Source organism: Trematomus bernacchii, unplaced genomic scaffold (genome assembly GCF_902827165.1).
Source record: "Trematomus bernacchii unplaced genomic scaffold, fTreBer1.1, whole genome shotgun sequence".
NCBI lineage: Eukaryota > Metazoa > Chordata > Actinopteri > Perciformes > Nototheniidae > Trematomus > Trematomus bernacchii.
Window position 1 is genome coordinate 6,518,325 of NW_022987616.1, and position 23,821 is coordinate 6,542,145.

The following is a 23,821-nucleotide window of genomic DNA, read 5'->3' on the forward strand; positions in this document are numbered from 1 at the left end:
GGTTCAGATCAATAGAGTTAGCCTCAGGCAGAGACCTTTGCACTAAAACCAATTGTTCCAGGAACTCGGTGCAAGCAGAAGCGGTTTTCTGTGAAGCTTGACTGATTTCTGTATCCCACAAAATGTGCTGCATTTGACATTTGCTTTGGTTAGAAAGAAAACATGTTTATTTTGCCTAATGCCACAATGTTGTCATGGATCCAGGACGTTAACCCAATTCACCCCTGGGATACATAGAAGATAGAATGAAAAATACAACAATTATTTGGGTTCGGAGCTAGTTAGATATGGCTTGTAGTTTGACTTCTGGATACTTCATCACCTTTTTAGTGAGAGTTAGAAAAGAGAAAGCTTGCTATGGACATTGCTTCCAATAAAATCACAGCTTCTAGCTACTAGTTCTCCACTAAATATTTTGATAGCTTAGCATAAACAGCTATCGTAAGTCACTAAAATCATCCCACTGACTCCACAACTCGTCCTCTTCATATGTCAGATTTTTTTACAGATTAAATTAATATACACTATGTTAATTTATTAGTTTTGGGGCTGCTACTACTGAGTTCTCCATTTGGACGTTTCAGACTGCCCTCAAATGACATGCTAAGCTACGCTAACTGGTCCCAGCTTCAAATAGAATTGGGATGAAACCCTCTTCAATGGTCACACAGCACACACAGTGAAATGTGTGCTCTGCATTTAACCCATCCTAGCACCAGGAGCAGTGGGCAGCTATTGCACAGCGCCCGGGGAGCAATTTGTACAGTCCATGAAAATATCAGCTTTTTATCCGACTCTCAAGTGTCTCTCCATTTCCTTTAAAATACATATGAGAAAGAATAAAGGTATTTGGGTTCGGAGCTAGTTACTGTCGGTAGCTTGTAGATACAAATAAACAGTTTGACTTCTGGATACTTCATCACCTTTTTAGTGAGGGTTAGAAAAAAGAGAAAGCCTGCTATGGACTTTGCTTCCAATACAATCACAGCTTTTCATTTTTAATCACCAGTTCTCCACTACATATTGAGATAGCTTAGCTTAAACAGCTATCGTAAGATAATAAAATCATCCCACTGACTCCACAACTCGCCCTCTTCATATGTCAGTTTTTGTACAGATTAATTAATACACAACCTGTTTCGTTAGATTTGGGGCTGCTACTGAGTTTTCCATTTAGACAGCTTCAGACTGCCCTGAAATGACATGCTAAGCTAAGCTAACTGGTCCAAGCTTCCAAGCAATCTGGTGCCACTCAATGTTTTTAAAGCTCGGTTGGATGCTACTGAATCGGAAGCTGTTGGTACCTGTGCATGTGGATAGTTATGTAAATTGTAATCCCTGTAATGCTACTGTATGATGTCCTTTTGTTGCTCTGTTATGTTTTTAATGTTTCATGTGGAACCTACTTGAGCAGGTCTCCCTTGAAAAAGAGATCAATGATCTCAATGGGATACAACCTGGATAAATAAAGGTTTGAAATGAAATGAAATGAAATGTACGATCCATGAAAAATATCAGCTCTCAAGTGTCTCTCCATTTCCCTTTCAAATGTGGCCCAGAGAAGAGTTTGGGGGTTCAGTGTTTGACCCTGTTTGAACCCACAGTCAGCTAAAGTGGATCAGAGAGCAGTGGAGCAAACATCTGCTCTGAGACCAGACAGCCACAGGAAGTGAGTGTGCAGGTAATACAAACTACTGATCCGTGTAAAATTGTGGAAAGTGCTTCTACAGTGTACTGCATAATGTGCTGACTCATGCCACCCCTCTCGTTCCCTGGCACACACACTGAGTGAGAGGAATAGCAGGGAGCCATTTATTTTATGACAACGATTGTTCGCCATCCACTTATCCAAAATGATAGATAATGTACGGAAGAGTAAAGGACACGGAGACCCGTAGACATTGTTCAAGACTGAACGCCAGGAGCCGTTATCCCGTGGCTTTTAAAATAAATGCACTAAAGTGGGGAAAGTCAGAAGGTCAAATCACTTTTAATTTGAGCAATTTAAATAGTGTTTTTTTTGCCAGATCCTTTACTTAAAGGGGACCTATCATGCAAAAGGCACTTTTGTACGTCTTTTATACATGAATATGTGTCCCCGGTGTTCCAGGGAACTCACCAAGTGTCAGAAAACACAACCCTCTCTATTTTCCTCCATACCCAAATCTCTAAAAAAGGGGCTGCAACGGATCTGATAAAAACTGATCCAGATTTGAACACTGTCCTGACGTCAGGACGGTGGCGCTACGGCTATTGGGCCAACTCCACCAATCAGGAGGAGACAGCCACGGCCATTGCCGTTCGAAAGCGCTGGAGACGCTGTAGTACATATGCCAGGCCTGTAGATGGTGCTGTTCTCACTGAATCAGCCCTTGCAAAAACAGAGCTAGAAATTGTCAAATTGAGCAAAATGAGGCATGGCTAAAATGCATGATCTGTTTGGTATTTTGAAAAAAAAAAAGTATAAATATGCCTTATATAGGTATGGTCCTACACTATATTATTCAAATATAGCATGATAGGTCCACTTTAAGATAAAGTAGTAACACCAGGTTGTGAAAAAACACACATTAGTTGTTTTATTTATTTGAGGATTTTAAGAAAAGATGTATAATCAGTACAATAAAAGGTACGTAGAATACAGAATCGACCAGATTATTTCATTAATACCTACAGTATAGATGTTATGTTGTCGTTAAGGACTATTGGTTTGTTTGTCTGTTTATCATCAGGATTAAGAGAAAAACTACTGGCCCACTTTTCATGAAACTTGGTGGAAGAGTGCCAATTAAAAGTAATACACAAATTATGTTTAACTTGTTGAAACGGCCTTGGCTAACGTCTGTTCTCTCCAATAGCCATGTTAGTTCTTTATGATAATATTGGATTTATATTATTGATGCATCACGATGTTAATATCTTGTTGACGTGGAGATTTTTCAATGTATCGCTCATTAAAGAGGGTTTCATCCCTCCGATTCTCCAGGGTATATGCAGGAATCCTGAAGTCAAATGTAATTCCTTTTAAGACCTTTTTTAAGACCCTTTCCATACATTTTAAGACCTCATCGCCACTTGGAGTTTTAACCGGTTACATTGGTGACACACCTTACCTCACATTGACTATATACAGTATTGATTGTCCTTCCTCCTTATCTTCCAACCATTTGGACGCAGACTTGCATTTCCCCATAACGATGTTGTTTAACAACCGGCGTAAACGGAGCTTCGCGCGCAAGCTACAAAATGTAATACCTTGGAAAATGCCGTTTAATACTTTTTAATACTTTTTAATAGCCTTCATTTTCGCTAAATTGATTGATCAACTTAATGCTTTTTAAGACCCCGCGGACACCTTGTTCTATCTATCTATGTTGTTTACCTGTATTGCATATGTTTTTTACCATAATGTAGCATTTATATAACTATTGTACAAGATGTATGATTCTTAGTCTGTAGGATACCTAACAAAATCAGACTTAGTGGACGATGATGATAAGAAGCCTTTTAGCTAACTCCAGTACATTTGCTTGAATGTTGATTGATATACATTGTCCATTTTCAAGTTAACATGAAATTGAAAATGTGTATATATATATAATATGAATTGCATCATACATTAGCTCAAGATTATAGGTTTTCAACCAAAAAATCTGAATTTGTAAGTAACTACAGCTAATGGTAGTTCAATGTTTAACACTGAAATGAGAGGGATAACATTGGAAGTACTTAAATAAAGCACAATAATGTAAGTGTACTATGTTAATTGTTAATAAACACGTGTAAAAGAACATCTGGTGACCACATTACCTGGACTGCAGGAATATTACAGCCGAACTGTTATCCCGTGGCTTTAAAATAAATGTACTGAAGTGGGGAAAGTCAGAGGGTCAATTCACTTTTAATTTGAGCAATCCAGTATGGTGTATTCTTGCCAGATCCCTTACTTAAGATAACCATTAACTGTTCAATTATTTCCAAAATGTACCATGTATTTAACTTTTGTACAAATGGCATGATTCAAATACTCAAATAAAGCACGATAATGTAAGTCTACTATGTTAATTGTTCGTGAACACGTGTAAAAGAACATCTACAGGTGACCACATTTACCTGCATCGTGCTGTGCATCATTGCAGGTGAGGCAGCGTTGGACCATGCAGCAGGAAGGTCACATTATTCATTGATCTCAGGGCGAGCTGCAGCTTTGATATGGATGGATTCCTCTGGATTTCTGCAGGCCTTTCTGGACGTGATGCACTATTAAAAAAGGGGGAGATAAACCAGCATCATACTGGGAATGATGGGCCTTTTATATAACACTGTCACCCCTCACTGTCCCACTGCCAGGATCAAAAGAGAGGACGTTTGGAAATAGGAGATGTGAATTGAGAGGTTTAAAGACAATCAGTTTATAGGCTCGATGTAAAGGAGAAAAAACAAGAAACGACATCATGCATTTTGATTGTGTGCAGCTAAACACACACATAATCAAACAGCCTCCTGGTCGATGTCATTAGTTCACTGTTCATTAGAAGGACTGTGATTGGCTGCACAGTCCACCCAGCTGGTCACTCACATGGGAGAGAATTAAAGGCTAAAAATGGAAGCAATTTTCTTCCAAGATTAGCCTGTGAGGACACTAAGAAAGATGAGTTTAATGAAGCTTTACGTCACTAAATCTGTGGGTACTTTCTTAATCAATATTTGGTTTTAAAGTCCTTTAGGTTTTGATTAACATAAAGGACTCAAATGCATGTCCAGCAAAGTGCAGTTCTATTATATTTAGACAGACTGAAAGATTAGAGCAAAATAAAACCCATGTGCTGTGAAAGGATTCTCCCATTGTTTACTAAAGAGAGCCATCTACTGGTGAACTACCTACACATGTACTTCTCCATGTGTGTATGAATTGATTCTTGTATTTCCAATTATAATTCTTCAAAGAAAGATCACCACCGGAGCATTAAGCTATTACTTTGTGCCACACCAGAGCATACAGTCAAGGCCCCACGGTCCAAATCCATAGTGTTTGTTTGGCCATTACTCAGACTCAAACGTTGGGATAAGTGGCTTTATGTTCTTGCGAGTCCATTAAGTGGCCCACCGTACCCTTGGCTCTTTCCTAATAAAATGAGGAATGAAGGATTGCCCGTTAGCAACAGCTGATGTGACAGCAAACAGTAGGATGAAGGTCGCTCTGATGGAAATGTGCTCCAACACAACCTGAAAGTCATACATGGTGCACATCATTCAGCCTCAGTAATGGCCAATTTCGTGTAATTTGTCCGTGCATTAAAAGTCCAACTCAGCAATGCAATGTACTGCTTTTATGGCTTTCATCCAATCAGCCATTCAACGGCACTGACATGGAAGGAGTAGAGAGCACAAGCCGCGAAAATGTAAAATAATAGAGAAACACACGGAGACTTTGTGATTAGGACAAGAGCAAATCTGCAAAAGAAAATGAGAATGAATGCGTGTTTTCAATCCACAACGGTAATAATAAGGAGTTGTTTATCTAGAAAAAACATGTTACCATTGCAGAAGAGAGTGCAATTAGATAATGCAAATAATAAGGTGAAGGTGGGATGGAAAGCAAGATGGAGATATGACATTTGTGTGGGTTTCATTTACTGTATATACGTTAGTCAGGTAACATCAGATTTACGATTTATTTAGCCAAATCCACAAATCTGTTTCCATAGCACATTTTTGCTTTAAAACGAGACACAAACTATCCTATTCAAGTCAAGATGTCTTCTATTTTCCTGCAATTACACTCAGGATGGAAACACACCTAGAAAGTCCGGCAGTGGCTCAGTCAGTAGGGGCTTGGACTGGGAGCTGTAGGGTCGCCGGTTCAAGTCCCCGACCAGACCTAAAATATGGAGCGTGGACTGCTACTTGGAGAGGTCCCAGTTCACCTCCTGCCCTGCTGTGGTGCCCTTGAGCAAGGCACCGGACACCCCCATTCTCCCCTTACTCCCATTGCCTCAGGCGCTGTGCAATAGCTGCCCACTCCTCCTAGTACTAGACTCCTGGTACTAGGATGGGTTAAAAGTAGAGAACACATGTCACTGTGTGTGCTCTGCATGTGTGACCATTACAGAGGGGTTCATCCCTCCCAATTCTACACCTATAGTGTCTTGGTTTTTTGTCTCAATTAAATTGTGAAGCTTGTGACAAACAAACACAAAACTCATCACACAAACTGTTGCCCCTCTTTTCCCCTCTGGCTCATTTCCTGGAGAGATTTTGGATCTAGTGCCAATGCAGTTTGTGATGTGTTTCAAGGTGACGCTGACCCTCGTGGAGAGAAGGAGGGGAAGCCTCTGAAATCCCATTACCCAGAGTTATTTTATTGCCATCAGCAGTGTTGGTCCATCAGCAGTGTTGGTCCATCAGCAGCGCGGATACTGTTTCCAACAATTGCTCCCTCACTAATTCTATCGCTGCTGCCAGACTCGCTCGGGGTGTGGACATTAAACTCAATTTCCATCTGAAAGTGACGGCATAATGGCTGACAATGCAATTTGAGGTAATGTGGGTGTTCAGGTGGAAAAGCCACGAGAAGAGGAAACAAAAAAGAAACATTGGAAACAAAACGTTTGTACGTGTTAAGCATGACCTGTTTTGCAAAGACAAAGGTATACTCAAGTTAAAAGGGTAATTAAAGGTGATACATTATATAAGAGCACGGGTTGTGGACACACTGCTGTTGGCTGAAGAAAAATCTATTCATAATTAAGGAAAAGGGAGAATACACCGGATACATGAAAGACAGATTTATAATAAAAGTGATTAGTGATTAAGAATGATTCGTTATTCTCATTTCAGTGGATACTTTAATTTTCAAGTGAATAGCTAACTGATGCAAGCAGCTATGAGGAAGGATGCAAATATATTATTTAAAATATATTAATTTATTCAGTATTTGAATGAAAAATGTTCACAAATCGTCATTTACAAAATATAATTGATTACATTTATGTTTAAAAAGCATCAGATTAGTCTGAAATAACCCTAGTATCCTCCTGCTGTAATGTTTTCTTTTGTTCCAGGTTCAGTAACTTGTGCCGAAATGCTTGTTGACTTTGCCCACAGCCACACAGACAGCTAAACTGACGACAACAAAGCGCGTCTGTTCCGTCACGAGTTGTATCTCCACCCGACCCTCTGAGTCCTGATGGAGGATCAGGAAGTGCTCACCGTCGTAGTCGTAGCAGACGGGCGTCTCCTGCAGCTGCACGGACACCGCAGAGCCGACACACCAGAACTTTCCCTTACAGAAATCCAGCAGAGTCACACTCAAGACGCAGCAATTCTGAAACAAAATGTTGAGGAATGATTTCAGACATAAGAACATAACTGTGTCCGACTTAGCCGGATAACATAGGGGATGGTTGTAACATTTCACAGTAAAAGAAGTGAAGTGACTGTAGCTGATGCTCAGTGCCCTTATTTATTGTTTTGTATTTTTGAAGAGTGCCTAATGAATGCTTGAACTTTGTTTTATTTGGTTAACCCTTAGATGCCCGAGTGACTGGACCCTACACTCTTCCATAAGTGGGTCAAAAAGGACCCGTATTAGAATAATATGTGATTTTATGCCATTTTTGGTTAAGAAAAATCACTTGTATAATATTTAGTATTATATTTTGGTTCACACTAGAAATATTTTATATTTAATTTTTCACTATTTATAATTTAAGATTTTTTTTTTACATTTTGAAAAAAAACATTTTGATGCAAAGATCTCCGCTATTCTGAGACCCTCACAGTATTCCAGTCCCTTTTCAAAACTCATCTCTTCTCCTCTTGTCTACTCATAGCCCCCCCCCCCCCATCAATCCATGCCGGTTGATCAAGTTTGATAGTCCTATACCCCCCACCCTAACCTTCCCTTATATTGTAAAGCAATTTTTGAGTCCTTGAAAAGCCCTATACAAATATAATGTATTATTATTATTATTATACTGACAGGTATCAGATCTTGCTGTGTAAAATAATCTTCCTGAGAGGTGTCACTTGTGATGTAGTCCGTGTGGTCTACAGTGAATGTATTCCTGACAGCAACAGGTGATAAGAATCAAAGGTTCCCATAGGATGCCATAGGAAATGCATGCGGGTCATTTTTGACCCACTTATGGAAGCTTGGGGTAGAAATACAAAAATGTCCATAATGTATAAAATGTAAATTTAAAATGTGAATGGCATGATATCCAAAACATGTTTTTTGAGGAATAGCTGGAATATGAAATGATAAAAAAATGTAATTACAATGATACTTCAAGAAAACCACCTCACCGGGTCAAAAAAGACCCACTTATGCATCTAAGGGTTAAAAATGATAAGAGTTATCTTTCCGGAAGTCATGTGACCTCTAGCCCCGGATGTTCACATTGTGTTTGAGAGAGTAAAACGGCGCTAAAAGTGTGAACGATGTTAATAACGTGCCTTTCTGGTCTACTAGGCGAACACGTTTTCACGGTGTTTCATAACTGTTCAAAGAGATAAATAAACGTGATTGTGGACATCAGTTCGATGCGTAACGTTCTTTCAAGACCAGAGTAGTTACAGTAACTGTTTCAAAATAACTTTTTGTCGGTCACACTCAAGACGCAGGAATACAAAAAGTAGTAAATAAGTAATAACTGTATCCTACTAATAAAATAGGGAATGACTGTAAAGTTTCACAGTAAAAGCAGCATCTCTGTTTTTGTGGGTAACATCCTATGATGTTTTGAGCATGCATTTCTCGCCAAGATATTATTACAAATATATTAATGTATTCAGCATTTGAATGGAAAATGTTCACAAATCGTCAAATATGTATTAAACTGTATATTTTCCTGCATTTACAAAATATAATTGATTACATTCCTGTTTAAATAGAATCAGTTTAGTTTGAAATAGTCCGAGTATCCTGCTGTAATGTTTTAAAGCTTCGTTTTTTTGTTCCAGGTTCAGTGCCACAGTAAAAGCAGCATCTCTGTTTGTGTCAGTAACATCCTCTGATGTTTTGAGCATCTGGGAAAATGCTGAGGAATAAAACAGTGTCAGGATCTTTTTTCTCTTTTCACTGTGATTTCCACGATGAGAAAATAACTGTGTCCTACTTAACGGGATAAAATAGGGGAATGATTGTGACATTTCCCAGTAAAAGCCTTATCTGTTTCAAAATAACTTTTTGTCAGTATCATACTATGATGTTTTGGGCATGCTTTTCTCTCTTAATAATAATCATAATAGATTACATTTGTATAGCGCCTTTCAATAGACCCAAGGCCGCTTTACATGGTGAACAACCACCAAACAAGAGGGGCAAATCATAAAGTACAAATTAAATAAATAGCAGTGGGAGTGGAAGCAGGGGGACTGTGATGGGTTAGGGGTCAAAGACCATGGTGAACGGGTGAGTTTTGAATGAAGACTTCCCATAACACTAAGTAAAGCAAAGTATCCAGAAGTACCTGCACGTTGCCCTGCAGAGACTCACAGCTCCAGGGAAGACTGACGCTGCCGGACAGAGGCGAGTGCTGCGATGGGTTTGACCTGCTGATGGCGCTCAGACGGATCAAACCGTCACTGATGTCAGCTGATCGGAGAGAAAAACACACTGGAGTTATTCTGTTATCATTTGACATTTAGTATATAAGGCTAAAATCATCAGACTAAAAACTTTTGACATTTCAGAAGAACGTGATCACGTGAGATGATGAAAAACATTTGTATGCATTTCAAAATGAGAGCAATATAGTAACTGTCATATGCAAGGAAGTTCTTAGTGGTAATAAAGGTTTTTTTGTTTTTATAATTAAAGGTTTTATTTAGTTTTTCATGCTCGTACATTATGTGTAGAATAGCATACTGTTTGAAAATCAAATCAAAACAAGAACAATACGAAATATATATGAAGGCAATATTTATGTAAGTGTGTATTGAATTGTATGTACATGTCACAGTTATTGGGCAAATTATATATAACTAGATGAGTACAAATGATAACAAGTTTTCATTTTATGATTTGCACTCATATAGTTACAAAGATCATTGTCCTGAGTGTCTGAAACAATTAGCATAAATAAACGACCTCTCCGGCAGAAGAGCTGGGAGAAGTTTTCGGACATGATGTCGCACGTAGTGTCGTTGAGAGCCACGTGAAGCTGGTAACCATGGAGGCCGTGTTCAGGGTCAACGTCGTCAGAAATGGGTTTTAAGATCGGGTCCTCGAGGCTACAGGAAGAAAGAGAAAAACAAAAAGATCAGACTGCAGCGAGTGAAGGAACAAGAACTTCATTAAGAAGGCTTTTCAGAGGGTCTTCTGGAGTCTGTGACATTGTGATCTCACAGTAAACCAGGAGAGGGGGCTATGTCCACATTGTGCTGGAGTCACAGGCTGACAGGAGATGTAGCTGCACTGCTCCCTGCTTTTTCTTTAGATGTCCGTACAAATAAAAATGTGAACACTGTATGCTTTGACCCAGTGGTTTCTGTGGGGGAAACTTCTGAATGAATCAAATGGAGTCAGGACTCAGAGAGACACGAGGAGAGCTGGAGCTTTGATGGCAAACACTGACGGTTTATTTGGAGCTTCGGCCGGAGAATTCACACGACATGTCACGGGTTACGAGTTGACCACACGATTGAGATGCCACAATTAATTCTGAAGACCCCTCCTGTAGCTCCAGGTTTGAACTAGTTCAGAGTGTAATAATCAACATTCTTCAATAGATAGACTAAACAGCTGAGGACACTGAATCACATTTCTTGTCGCTTATGGCTCGGGGTCATCTACACCCCGAGAAGGATGTGTTCCAGGTGTCCCACAACAATAACTATCTCTGACCGAGAGTTGCCCGGTCATAAACTGGTAACATCAACAACTTGCTAGGGCAGCCCCTCCTTAAGGGAGATAGCGGCTGCTCGAGGCTGGTCAGCTGCGTCAGAGGGCGAAGGAGGAGGACATGCAGGGAGAATTATTCCCCAACAGTATCCAACATGTGTGACTCTTGAAATGAAGTCTACCTGATTCCCCTTATCTCATGATTTTTGGAAGCTTCACTTTGGGTGATGGTATCCAGTATTTTTAACGAAAGACAGCAAAATAAAAAAAACACATCAAATGGAAAGAGTCCCCTTTGCTGCTCTTGTACATTGTATCTGGCTTGAGAGAGTGAGGTGAGCATTTAAAAAAGTTCAGCTGTATTACCCCCCTTTAATTGGATATGAATGAGACTTGGTGTCGATGTTAAGTACGTGTTACTCGATCAGTCTACTGAGTTATCAATCAGGATTGCCTAATTTAAAATAGATCAGATTCACAGTTTGAGGGGCATGGCCTTTTGCAGATTTGTGCATTCATTACTGCATCAACATTATATCTGGACATCATTTCCTTTGGGCCAAGTTACATGTTTCTAGCTTGTTTCAGCTCAAGAGAATGGGAAAAGACAATCTTTAGTGGTTACCCATTGATCTATCCCACTGGTTTTTAATCAATCAATTTCATTCAAACACTAATTCTTATTTGCTTGAGTTTCAAAGTCGGCTTTTCAGAGAAATCCACTGCTTGCAATTAACACCTGCACTGTGGCGTGTCCTCATGGAAAGACTGGCCCTGACAAGAAGAACTTCTATATATAAAAAAGTGTGGTAAAGTCACTTTATGTGTGTGTCACTGACACCTGTATTTCATTGCAGGGTGAAATACAGGTGTCAGTGATGCTGAAGGTTTGAATCTCACCTTACTGTGCATCATAGAGGGTCAAATCTGAGCCGTAACCAGGTGACGCTGATACACTGCACGCCATGTGAGCATGTGAATAAGGAAGGTGTCTGTTCAAGTGCAACCTACTGTACCAAAGAGGGTTCTCATTGGTGCTTCTCTCCACCAGCCTGTGGAAGTGGAGGGTGAACATGACAAAGGCCACGGAGCTCTGGTCCTGCAAAGAGACAAATCGCAAAATTACAACGTTTTTCAGCTACTAAAATCATATGAATACAAATGTATAAAGTAGTTGCCTTTGTATTAATTTCCCTCCAGACGCCGATGATAATGCCAGGCTGAAGCAGCTTCAGTTCAACCAGTTTGTCCCGACCGATGATCTGCATGCTTTCAGCTACAGCCTGCATGTCTAACTTTAGCATGAGGGACCTGCGGCCAGGTCTAAAAGAGAAAGAAAAGAGCGAGAGAAAACCAGGAAACAGAGACGTTGAGAGACAGAATACAGTACCTGATACTGAGAGCTCACAGAGAGCAGCAATCTGGCAGCAGAAAACGCTTTTACCTGCCACAACCTCAGGAGCAGTGAGGGACACACACACACACTTTTTATTTATGCCTTAAAGGTCACCTATCATGCTATTTTTAGGCAATAACATGTCTATGAAGTGTTTTGCTCAAAATACCAAACAGATCACCCATTCTAGCCATGCCTCATATCCCTCTATTTCACTTCCTGTTTCAAAAGTGCTGATTCTGGGTATAAAGCTTTTAAAAAAAAGGAGGGGTCTGAGCTCATGCGGGACCCGGCAGCTACTGTCTAAACTAAATGCTGCCGTGATGAAACGCCATATCATGGATTATCAAGGATTATTTCTGAAACAGTATGGAGCTCAAAGGCTTTCTCTCTTGCCGGTTATACCACAAGGTGAGTTCCTTTTTATTTCCTGCTTCTTCACACACATGCTCTCCAGTACAGGTTAGCTCTGAGTGTTAGCGATGCTAATGTAAACACCGACCATATTACGTCCAAAACAGTCGGGCATTGTTTCTGATAGCAACGTTTCTGATTGGGCCGTGGGTCCACATTTCAGATATTACGTCATATCGGACGCAAATCTGGATCAGCTCCGTTGTAGCCCCGTTTTTAGAGATTTGGGTACGGAGGAAAAGAGAGAGGGATTTATTTTCTGACGCTGCGTGAGTTCTCTGACACACCGGGGACACATATTGATGTATACAAGATATCAAAAAGTGCATTTTGCACGATAGGTCCCCTTTAAAGCAAAGACAAACAGAAGACAGTTTCTTCCCCAGAGCACTAAACTCCAGCATGCACTGAGACAATATATGTATATATATTATTTTTTGTATTATTATTTATTTTCCTTAAACCGATATATTCCTGAACTTTAACTATATCTGCATATTGAAGTATGAATGCTTGTTGTTTGTATGTCGTCTCCTCCTGAAAGTCTCTTGTTGGTTTTTTGTATTTTTGATGGCACCTTAAAAAAAGGAGTAGCTCTACTCATCTCATTGTACCTGTATAATGACAATAAGGGATTCTATTCTATATACTAATATATATATAATATTTGTATTTATGTTTATTTTACAGTATGTTTTGTGTTATGCTGTTGTGCCATATGTATTGTTGACAACAGCATAGTGTTTATTTTAGTTTTGTTCTGTTATAAGTCCGTATATGCTTTGGCAATACTATGTTTAAAATGTGGTCATGCCAATAAAGCCCCTTTGTATTGCATTGCATTTGATTGAGAAGGTGCAGATGGCTGTCTTACGTCTTCAGACCGGGCAAGTTGAGGGCTATCCTCCTGACACCGTGCAGATGGAGGGTGGAGATCTTCTTGTAGTCGGACAGCTGGCCTCCTCCGCTCCAGCTCAGAGACACAGAAGTCTCACAGAACCGGCACCAGCTCGGCTCAAAAGTGCTCTTATGCCCCGACTTATCAGAGACTGTCAGCTCCCACGTGACGCGCAAGTTCCTGAAATAACATAATGCAGGTTTACAGCACAAATATATGACAGATGTTAGGATAAAAAAAGCATTGTTTGTATGCAGTGGGGGAAGTGTCTTGGCTCAGTAGCCTTGTTGACCCTTCTGTCTGCTATTCTGTCTCTATTGTTTTTCAAAAAGAACAGACAATATCTTCTTAAGAAGTGCAGTTAGTGACATTGTGGGCTCCATGGTCACTTCAACAGCTGGACAGAGTAGCAGCGGTGGGCGGGGCTTAGCTTTTTTCAAGGATGCAAGGCTTTTATTGTCATTTGTAAATAGCTACAGTGTAGTTATGACAATGAACATCTGAGGTCACAGGCTCCTCCAACAGTGCAACACAATAAAACAGATAATAGTGCAAGTAAATAAAATAGAATAGCATAGAATAGAAATTGTGCCGAATAGTCGATATACAAGTAATTGGAATAAGTTGCAAACAAATGAATGTTATCTTAAAGTCAATAATGAATACCTTCAAGCCCTGACCAAGTTTAAACGGGTGATTTATATTCAATCAACCTCATACAGTTGTCATAAAAAGCTGGAGGTAAATATACAGACTAAAACTGTAGTAAACATGTTTATTTCTGCTGTAAAGTCGGTCATTTTAACATATGGTTCTATGGGGATTTGAAGCCAGTAGCCATTCCACATCGGCTTCAGTTTTCAGATCCGGAGGTTGATAATTACTCACCCATCATTCCCTGAAAGCCACATAATGACACCAGTGACTTACAATTGCATACCAAACATGTGTTTAAAGTCAACACAATGCAAATAATCAGGCTGTGTTGACCCTTGTTCTTTAAAATCATGAAAACTAAGAGTTTAAAGGCTATAACATTTCCTTTAACAGCAGTATGACTCCAGTTAAGCTGCTATCGTAATGAAATAATATGCAACGGATTAAATGGAACCGCTGCTATTGTGATAAATCTCTTGATCCAATTGTGTCACAACTGTGATTCAGGGCTGCCCCCCCCCCCACTGTGATGCAGCCCCTGTCTCGCTGAGGCTTCTTCCAATATCACAAAAGTGGAGCTAAAAACTGAAATGACCCAGGGGATTTCACTCTGCGTGTATGATGTCTTGTGAAATGATTATTACCCAGGTAAATCGCATGCTCCTCAGTGTGTATAACACCTCCAGGGAATACTCATAGTTAGTGTGTGTGCATGACGGTGTTGTGGATGAGGAGTTGGGGGCCCTAAGTAATTTATTTCAACAATTCAGACAGCCTCTGCAAGGAACACAATTATTTCTCCTTGCCCTCTGTAGCACAGCGGCTGCCACTGAGCTCCCAATTGAGTGCTGCACCGCCTCTAATCAAAGGTTATAAAAACACAGCAGAAAGCGATGAGGGAGCTTTTCCTCTGAGTTCCCCTGAGAAAGACATCTCGCTCAGACAGAGACCTCCCTGCTCACCTTTAATAAGAAAGTGTCATTAACTGCGATATGAAAAACAAAGAGTGGTTTGTTTTTCGTGGCCGGCGGCTTGACCCGTCTTCTGGTTTCTACCCTTGAACTTTCCTGACAGCGAGGGTGGATCTCCAAAGGTTTACTGTTTGCTAACCAGCAGCGGCTCCATGATACAGAGCTGATGCTGTAATACATACCAAACAGAATATGCCATAAGGGGTGAAAGTATATTCATGTGTTACGTACCTCGTCACATTAGGGATTTAGAAGGCTGGCAATAAGAATAGCATAAACTCAAATGTTTTGTTTGGGCTATGTGTGTGATGTTTTATTATATCCGAGTATTTACTTGTATACTGTCTATTGTCATAATTATTTTGTTGTATGTATTTATTTTGGTCTATTCCTTATTTTATTGATTTTTCATTTTTTTATATATATTTGTATATTTTATTTATTTATCTGTCTGTCGTATGTTTGTCTATTCATTGGGGAATACCACCTAGAGGGGGAGTGGGTGGGGTTTGCAACTTTTTGTCATAAATGTTGGACATACTGTATTTGTGAAAAACTGAAAAATAAAGTTATATATATTCAAATATATAAACTCCATAATCCTAAACACACTTTACTGTGGTTTAAAGTTATCATTTGCTGCTTTATTCGTGCACTTTTAATACAGAATCCCTTTTGTATCAAGAATTGTTTCGAAACGAGAATCGATTTTGAATCAAATCGTGACGCAAAGTATCATGATATACAGAAAGATACACACCCTACATGGCACACAACAAACCCCCTTTTAGCTGCAATTAAGTAAAGCAGACAACTTTAAAATATAAAACTCAAGGAGAAATAATGAGACCTCCGTAGCTAAGAGATTCAAATGCTTGAGAATACATGGTTAGCACTCAATTAGCTTAACTCACAAACACTTGGCAGGCTAGTCAATTGTCTGCTAAGGAAAATCAAGGGCTTGGTTCATTAAACAAATCAAACACCTCAGGAAAAGCAGTTTCTTTCTCCTCTTACCTGAGGACCTGTTTTGTTCGGCTGGGCAGCCCAGTGTGACGGTTGAGGATTCCAAGATTACTTTTCAACTTCTTCATGTCATATTTGATTAAAGAGTTTAAGTGCAGGAGCTTCCAGAAGTTCTCAGGAGGATCCTCTAACTCCATCCTGGACATCATCTGCAGCAGCTCGTAAGTGCAGTCACATTTTAGATTTCTCTTCCTGCGATGCTCTGCTTTGTGGATCTTTTCCCACAGAACACTGCATCGATGGAGGAAGGTGACAGGTTGCAAGTGAGTGAAAACAACTGAATAGTATTTGTTACATCTGATGTGTTAGGTCTGCCATTCTAACACATCAACATAATCCTCTGTCTTGTCATTGAATGCATGTCCTTCTGTTACGTGTGTGTTGGTTTGGAGAAATGATGCATTCTGATAAAGCTTTCATTCACTTAAGGTGCTAATCATGTTATGGTGAAAATAACTCCAACTAAATGCCAGTGAGGTTTATCTGTTCTTAGTTTCTATTTCATTGCAAGTATCATTATGCATTCCCTTTAAGACAAGAGTTTAGGTACTGCGTGATAGCAAATTAAACAACATTGAGGAGAGAAAAACACAGCGTTTGGTGACACTAAGACTTGACCCCACTCTTAGTTAGGAGATGTCATGTACTAGTTTTCCATTTGAGGTGGAAAATACATATAATCTAGTTTCTACATAGTGTTCCCTGCTGGTAATTTATGTGTTAAACCTAAAAAGGGGAAGTCTTGAGGTGAGCGCCTGTGGTGAAGGCTGCTGTCTCTTTGCAAAAAACATCTCCATATAACCAAATAATATCTGTCTAAACTGAGGGAAAAAAGGACTGAACTAATCTGCTAACATGTTGTATTTTCTTGTTTAAAATATATATTTAGATTAAACAAAATATTGGAAAAATGATGGAGAGACAAATCTAAAAAACTGTAAATGCATTTTTTTCCCGACTGGTAGATTTTTCAATTGTTTCAAGAAAATAAGACTGAAAAGCCTTGACAAGAGAAGGATCCATCTGCAGTTTAGGGCTCAGAAGTGCCATGATGACTTTGCGTTACATTCCTTAAATACTTGTGTATTTTAAGTTCAGTGTGTATTGCTGGTACTTACTTATCATTGGCAAGCTGATAGAAGAGCTTGTTGACATGGCTGAGTGTGTAAAGAGCAGAGACATCCAGGTAGGACAGCATCTTCATCAGGATCTCCAATGGCAGTCTGCAGACAAAGACATGAAGAGGGTGATGAAGATGGGAAGAGACACCACTGATTTAACTCTTTAGCGTAGGTGACAAATGTGCTATTGACAAGCTACACAACACATCAATCATTTTTCATACGCTTCTGACAACAAAAAGAGAGGACTTGCATACTGTAAAAAGTACAACACTGGCTTCCAAAATGTAGTGGAGTTGAAGTATAAGGTAGCATACAATGGAAATACTTTGGTAAAGTACAGGTTCCTTAAAAAGCACAGTACGTAAGTAAATGTACTTCAAGATATTACAACACTGATTACAGCCTATATTCACCTGTATTGATTTCACTTGATCAGTAATTTGCAAAGGCTTTAATGGCGGAAGTGTTGCATATGACACAGGTAAAATGATGTAATATATTACCTTTCCAGAAAGATTAAAGGTGATTTATGAGCTCTTTTGAACGTCCTCACTGCCCTGTATCTTACTGCTTTAGGTGCGGTCGCCATTTTAATTTATTTATGTATTTTTAATGTATATTTACTCGGAAGTTGAAGCCTAAAAGCCGTTTATTTTACCGCGCTTTTTAAGTATAACGTCATAAAACACAATGGAAACCAGTCACTACGTTTACTCCACTATTAAGTGAACAAATATCGCTATTTGGCCACTTTTTGGTCGAAGAATAACCGTGTTTACGTGAATTTCCTAAACTCAGCGTCCAGTCGCCATGGTGACGTCCAGTCAAGTTCCGTCCGCGTGCAGAAACATGATATCCGGTGGAGAGTGGCAGATAGTCACTTTCAAAATAAAAGCTTTTGCGAAGGGCTCATTGCATATTTAAAAAAATAAAAGCGTGGCACAATTGTTGAAGGTGACTTTGATAATGAGAATGTGGACCAGAATAGGATTTTAATCCTGTGTATAGCTACATAAGCAAATAACCAGGTACACGTAGTCACATTATATCCATCTTTTTCATCTATAGGTTTACAATTGCCCTATTTTCCTTTCTCTTTCTCCCCTTCACTTTCTGTTCAAAGCCTATGATATGTGTAGTACAGTATATAGTGCTGACAATAACCCTATATCCCTGTATCATTTATAATTTAAGAAAAAGCCATTTTAATGTCACACAAACCCTACAGTTCACCATCATTGATCAGGGTTTTCAGAAAGACAAAGGTTGGACAAAAGAGCCCCCTTAACTTTCTGTTGTCCCCAAATAAAACACATTTTGGTCTCTACAATTTAATTCCACACACACACACAAAGTAAAAGTACCTTGTTAGCAACATAACTCCTCTTCAGGTGTTAGCCCGGCTCCAGCAGGAGACTAACAGGTAAGTCTGATGTTAGTTATCTCCTCACACATGCTAAGATAGGTGAGATTTAACCGATATAAGTCAAGAGAGACATAACGAAATTCACTATGGGGGGTTTTCGTCTTTCAGAGCCTGTCAGAAATTAACTTACTTGAGCGTTTGACCTCATTTCAGATTTGAAGCTGCAGAATCATTTATAGCTGCACACAAGCAGATGGACAGGCAGGCAGATGGACAGACAGATATTTGTCATAAAGTGGGTATTTTAAACTGTGTGAATCATATGGTGGAGTGGGCACAAAGGGTTGGCCTCCTCTGAATGGCAGCATCATATTAAGTACAGAAGCATAAAAGCGAATTGGACTAACCTAAACTTAATTACCTAGACATTTTAATGCTAACTTTTGGTGAATTTGGGAGAAATCTGCAGACACATATAGAGAAAATTAGTCAAATAAACTGCTAAATGTGGATTTTAGATATTTTCTTTCCAATAATCTGAAAGGAGACATGATGGAAGCAATATAGCACAAAATCTGAAAATTGACCAGTGAATGAAGAACATGTTTTTCCCTAGTGTCTCGCCTAAAGCAAAAACAAATCCAAGACATGACAGGAATTATGATGTGTGAGTTATGTACAGAAAATAAAACCCTGCTGAGTCTATTCTTTGCAAAAGCAGATGGCTTGCTTCGAGAGCCATCACATAATCGACCTCCCCGTTCCTGGAAGCCAGTAGGCTCTGCTAGCTGTCAGGGAAAATCACCATAATGTCAGTCTGGCCGATCAGACAGCCTGATGGAAGTGAAGGCTGCCTCTAGTACAGCACTGCCATGTAGGCCACATCCCTCCCCTTGCATGTCCCCTGTACTTGACATTTGATGTTTTCTGTAGCTGTGTGTCCTTCTGAAGGCCTGGGGTCAGTTGTGGCTCTTGGATACCTGATGTCACTGTTCCGCATGGTTTGGCAGCCAGCACTGACAGTGCAATGTTTGTCAAACGCGGCTGAGAAAAGGGGGGAAGGATCACCACGTTTAAGTCTAAAATAACGTCTTCTCTCTGCTCTGCAAGTCCTGGATCGTAATCAAAGAACGCTGTATTTATGGAAGCCTCAAATTCTGTATTTGTGTGTCGAGGCTTTTAAAGTGTATTCATAGTGACATCAGAAGGAAAAATATTTGTCTTCCCGCCTATCCACTCTGCTTGCATGCATTCAAAATGTAGCTTTGAAGAAATATGTTGAAGGAGACTTTTCCTCCCAGTATTTACTGAAGTCTAAGACTAAAAGGTGCCTTCACATGAAGATGTGAGTGCCATGCATAATGTGGCCGGTTAGCACATCTTTACGTAGGAAAATGACAGCTCATTAAACGTCTAAAGTGAAGGTTCACCACCTGTGAAGCCCTCTCTCAGACTCTTCAGAGGTGTGGGCTGTGATAGGGACCCTCTACACAGCTCTTCAAAGGATGATGACATGTCAGGGATTGAAAAGAAAGGCCAAGGGTTGTGCAGAGAGGTGCGGGACATTTTCTGTGAAGTGCAGGGCATTTTCTCAAGTATCACCATGCTTTCATCTCGCTTATGGGGTGTTTGTTAGATGTGCATGTGGATTGAAAACCAAACATTGCAGCAGATATCAGAAGGATGTTATTTTATTTAATGCTTTGATTTATCCTGATTATAGCACTCTGCAGGAGATACATCCGCCACTGGATGGCGCACAAGGATCTTTATTGGACTCGTGGAAACGCTTGTTTAAGTCTGAAATTAGTAACATATAGGCCACCATGCATGCTGAATGTGCCATGCAACAGCTGCGTTAAACGCTGCAACCCCTTTCATTTCAGATTAATCAGGGAGTAACATGAGAAACTCACAGCATATAACAGAGAGCCAGTGATCTCTGCAGTCCCCAGGGGCCCCGTGCTCACTACATCGAACTGATTAATAACAAAACCATAAGTCCACGCATGTGCTCTTAATCGCAGGATCCTAGTGGGGAGTCCTGTTGCAGTGGCTACACACACAAATAATGGGCGTGAGTTGTCCCTCGAAAGGGAGCCCAGAGACCCTTGCTGTTTTAGCACCAGCGATCTGAGTGCTCACTTCACAGTCTGCGAGAGGCAGCGCGCATTACAGCGGGATGGATGGCACAGGTAGGTCGTGATTTACCTTTTCTCCACAGAAATGCCTGCAAAGTGCTTGTTTCGCCATAAAGAGCGAGGGGAAAGGGATGGCTTTAACAGTATTTTCCTTGGACATGGTGACCAAGTGTTGCCTTTAGTTACAATTAGCAGAATTAGTTGATTTGATAACTACGGGACAAATAAAAGATGGGCATGTTTAGATATGTTATTTCATGGCAGCGACTGCCTTTCATTTTACGCACGATTCCCGTTTTTACGCACAAAGAAAATACTCAAGTTTAAAGTCTAAACTGTGTGAAATTGTTTTCCCACTGCTGTCTGATACGAGCATTCTGATTTTGTGTCTTAAATCATCAGGATTTACAACAACAGTTGTCTGAATACTCTCCCCGAATCAACTAAGACGCCCAGGAGGGAGGGGAGTCACAGCCGGAACGCGTATGTGTGTCAGAGGCTGTTTGAGAGAGTGAGGCAGCATCACAGCTAGAGGAAGAGAGAGAGAGAGGAAGAGCAATCTGGACCAGGTGATCGAGTACTAACAAACCTCCAAGGGGCTGCCGGGTTGTATCAGTGTGCACGGGATCAGCGGACCGACCATGGTGCCCGCACGCTGCCCGGGACCCTGTGCCTCCCTGGCACTGGTCCTCCTCTTGGGATGCGGCGTGGTTTTCTGCGGCCAGAACGACACGGAGCCCATCGTGCTGGAAGGGAAGTGTCTCGTGGTGTGCGACTCGAACCCCTCTTCGGACGGGGTCACTTCCTCACTTGGCATATCAGTCCGCTCCGCTGGCGCAAAGGTGGCTTTCTCCGCCGTGCGTGGAACCAACCACGAGCCATCAGATATGAGCAACACGTCTATGACCATCTACTTTGACCAGGTCAGATATTCATTGAATTAAAGACTAGTATAATTCCGGCAAAAGTCGAAAAATAAATCAGATATGTTAGCTCCATTGCATCTTTATTTATCTATCTAGCATGTATTTGCCGTGGGCGATAAGGACGAGTTAAAGGTTATGTTTCATTGATTTCCTATCACTGCTCTCGCTCTGTGTGATCTGAGCCCTGAGTATCTCTAACCTTAAGAACATAATCCTGTTTTGCTTTGAAAATGATTCATTGGATGCTGTGCGTAATTGGCGCGATCCAGAGACGCGCTGTCAAAGGGAATGGTAATCCATGCAGGATCATTGATCACAGGCGAGGCCTCGGCCGCATTGACAGGTGCTTTGTGTTGCTTTTTCTCGGATAGTTGTCACGGCTCAGGTCTTTGGACAGCGGCCTGTTATACGCATCAAATTTGGAACCATCCCAAAGTGCAGCCTTAAGACATTTGGCACGCCAGAATCAGAATGCCTCTCTGTAAAGTCACAAACAATGATTGCTACAAATCCAGCTGTTGTGTTAAATGAAGCATGCAGATGGTTACATCAATACATGTCATGCCCTTCTTGGTCACAGGTTTTAGTGAACATCGGCAACCATTTCGATCTCAAAGCAAGTGTGTTCCTGGCTCCGAGGAGGGGGATCTATAGTTTCAGCTTTCACGTGGTGAAGGTGTACAACAGACAAACCATACAGGTGAGCACTAATGAAACAAATAGTCTGCGTTTAGCCTCTGATAGATCCTGAGACTAAAGTGCCCCTCTCCTGCAGGTGAACCTGCTGCAGAATGATTATCCGGTGATATCAGCCTTCGCCGGGGACCAGGACGTGACGAGAGAGGCGGCCAGTAACGGAGTACTGCTGATGGTGGAGCGCGAGGACCGTGTCTCTCTGAAGCTGGAGCGAGGCACCTTAATGGGCGGATGGAAATACTCCACCTTCTCAGGCTTTCTAGTCTTTCCTCTATAATCTAATCGGCGATTATCCACGTCGCACGGGACTCTGCCTAGGTTGAGGAAACAAAAAGAAAAAACGAAAAAAAAACAACATGCCATTTATTTTCAACTTAAATAACTGTCAGCCAAGGAAGCCGACGAATATCTGTATACCTACACTCGTCCACTATCTAGTCAAATATGAACGTTTCCTTGGAGTTTCATATATTCAAATCCATCAGTCAACTTCTACGCGATCTGGATGATTTAACGTGATGATCGGCCACTGCTTGTCCGGAATGTGGATTTTTTTTTTCTTGCTTGGGAAAACAAAACTTTGCCAACAGACAAACGGACAAGGGAGAAGATGGAGAGTGGACAGGCCGACTGTGTTATGCTCTATTTTATGTTTGTATAGCCTTAAAGAATATATGGTTTCCGTCCAAGTGCAGTATATGGAATTATGGACAACAAGAGAAGAAGTGCTTTCACGCCCAAGGCATTTTTTTGCACGAATGGAAGTTTTTACTTTATGTTTTGTGCTGTCAATGGTGTTGCGTTTGGATGCTGAACATGTTGAAAATAAGCCAAATGTAGGCCGCCGACGAGTTTATTAAAAAGAAAAAAAGGCGACATATGTCAGCCACCGGAGACGACTTAGAGCCCTTTTACTAAAGAATAATTATATAATTTATAAAGTACATATTCACATAATTGTGTGTTCTACATTTCGGAATCTGCGTAGCTTTGACTGATTTAATGTTCAGTGACGTTGCTCACCAAATGTACATTGTGGAAATAATAGAAGAATCCCTAAATGTCCCGCTTAATAAAATATATTGTATTGTATAGGCTCGCGCATTTATCGATTTTATTCACATGATTTTGCATTTGATAGGAAACAGGGGGATTTTCTTTTGAATAAGCAGTGAGAGTGTCTCTGTCTCGCTGGATTAGCTTGGAGGCCTCAGTGTCTCTGTCCGAGGTGCTGAAATACTGCTGCAGTTCAAAAAGACTCAGCAGCAGCACTTGTTACACGTTAAGAAATACATTAAATACTTTTTCACAAGGCAAACAACGTATAGAGATGGACAGTTATGAGAGAATATGATTT

General features: G+C 40.5%; 2 protein-coding genes across 2 annotated transcripts; one reads left to right on the plus strand and one right to left on the minus strand.

Moving 5' to 3' along the window:
• Positions 1 to 7,053: 7,053 nt before the first annotated feature.
• Positions 7,054 to 17,924, minus strand: fbxo15 (F-box protein 15). The gene is made up of 9 exons (XM_034132457.1): positions 17,839 to 17,924; positions 17,330 to 17,434; positions 16,203 to 16,442; positions 13,534 to 13,737; positions 12,044 to 12,172; positions 11,857 to 11,967; positions 10,097 to 10,239; positions 9,477 to 9,601; positions 7,054 to 7,327 (listed from the first exon to the last, which is right to left on the minus strand). Exons 1-9 carry the CDS (start codon positions 17,922 to 17,924, stop codon positions 7,067 to 7,069), a joined length of 1,404 nt encoding a protein of 467 aa, XP_033988348.1. The 3' UTR covers positions 7,054 to 7,066.
• Positions 17,925 to 20,863: 2,939 nt separating this feature from the next.
• cbln2b (cerebellin 2b precursor) lies at positions 20,864 to 23,553 on the plus strand. Its single transcript, XM_034132472.1, has 4 exons — positions 20,864 to 20,896; positions 21,245 to 21,765; positions 22,349 to 22,468; positions 22,544 to 23,553. The coding sequence occupies exons 2-4, from the start codon at positions 21,484 to 21,486 to the stop codon at positions 22,739 to 22,741; spliced, it is 600 nt and encodes a 199-aa protein (XP_033988363.1). The 5' UTR covers positions 20,864 to 20,896; positions 21,245 to 21,483; the 3' UTR covers positions 22,742 to 23,553.
• Positions 23,554 to 23,821: the final 268 nt, after the last annotated feature.

What these genes read in the sequence shown, in the direction of transcription:
- fbxo15 (XM_034132457.1), bottom strand. Translation starts at nt 17,924, where the DNA reads ATGGCGACCGCACCTAAAGCAGTAAGATACAGGGCAGTGAGGACGTTC. An exon ending in CGAACAAAACAGGTCCTCAG is followed by an intron (nt 13,738 to 16,202) that starts GTAAGAGGAGAA and finishes ATGTTATTTCAG; the next exon opens with GAACTTGCGCGTCACGTGGG. An exon ending in ATTATCATCGGCGTCTGGAG is followed by an intron (nt 11,968 to 12,043) that starts GGAAATTAATAC and finishes CGTTGTAATTTT; the next exon opens with GCGATTTGTCTCTTTGCAGG.
- cbln2b (XM_034132472.1), top strand. Translation starts at nt 21,484, where the DNA reads ATGGTGCCCGCACGCTGCCCGGGACCCTGTGCCTCCCTGGCACTGGTC. An exon ending in TGACCATCTACTTTGACCAG is followed by an intron (nt 21,766 to 22,348) that starts GTCAGATATTCA and finishes TCTTGGTCACAG; the next exon opens with GTTTTAGTGAACATCGGCAA. An exon ending in ACAACAGACAAACCATACAG is followed by an intron (nt 22,469 to 22,543) that starts GTGAGCACTAAT and finishes CCTCTCCTGCAG; the next exon opens with GTGAACCTGCTGCAGAATGA.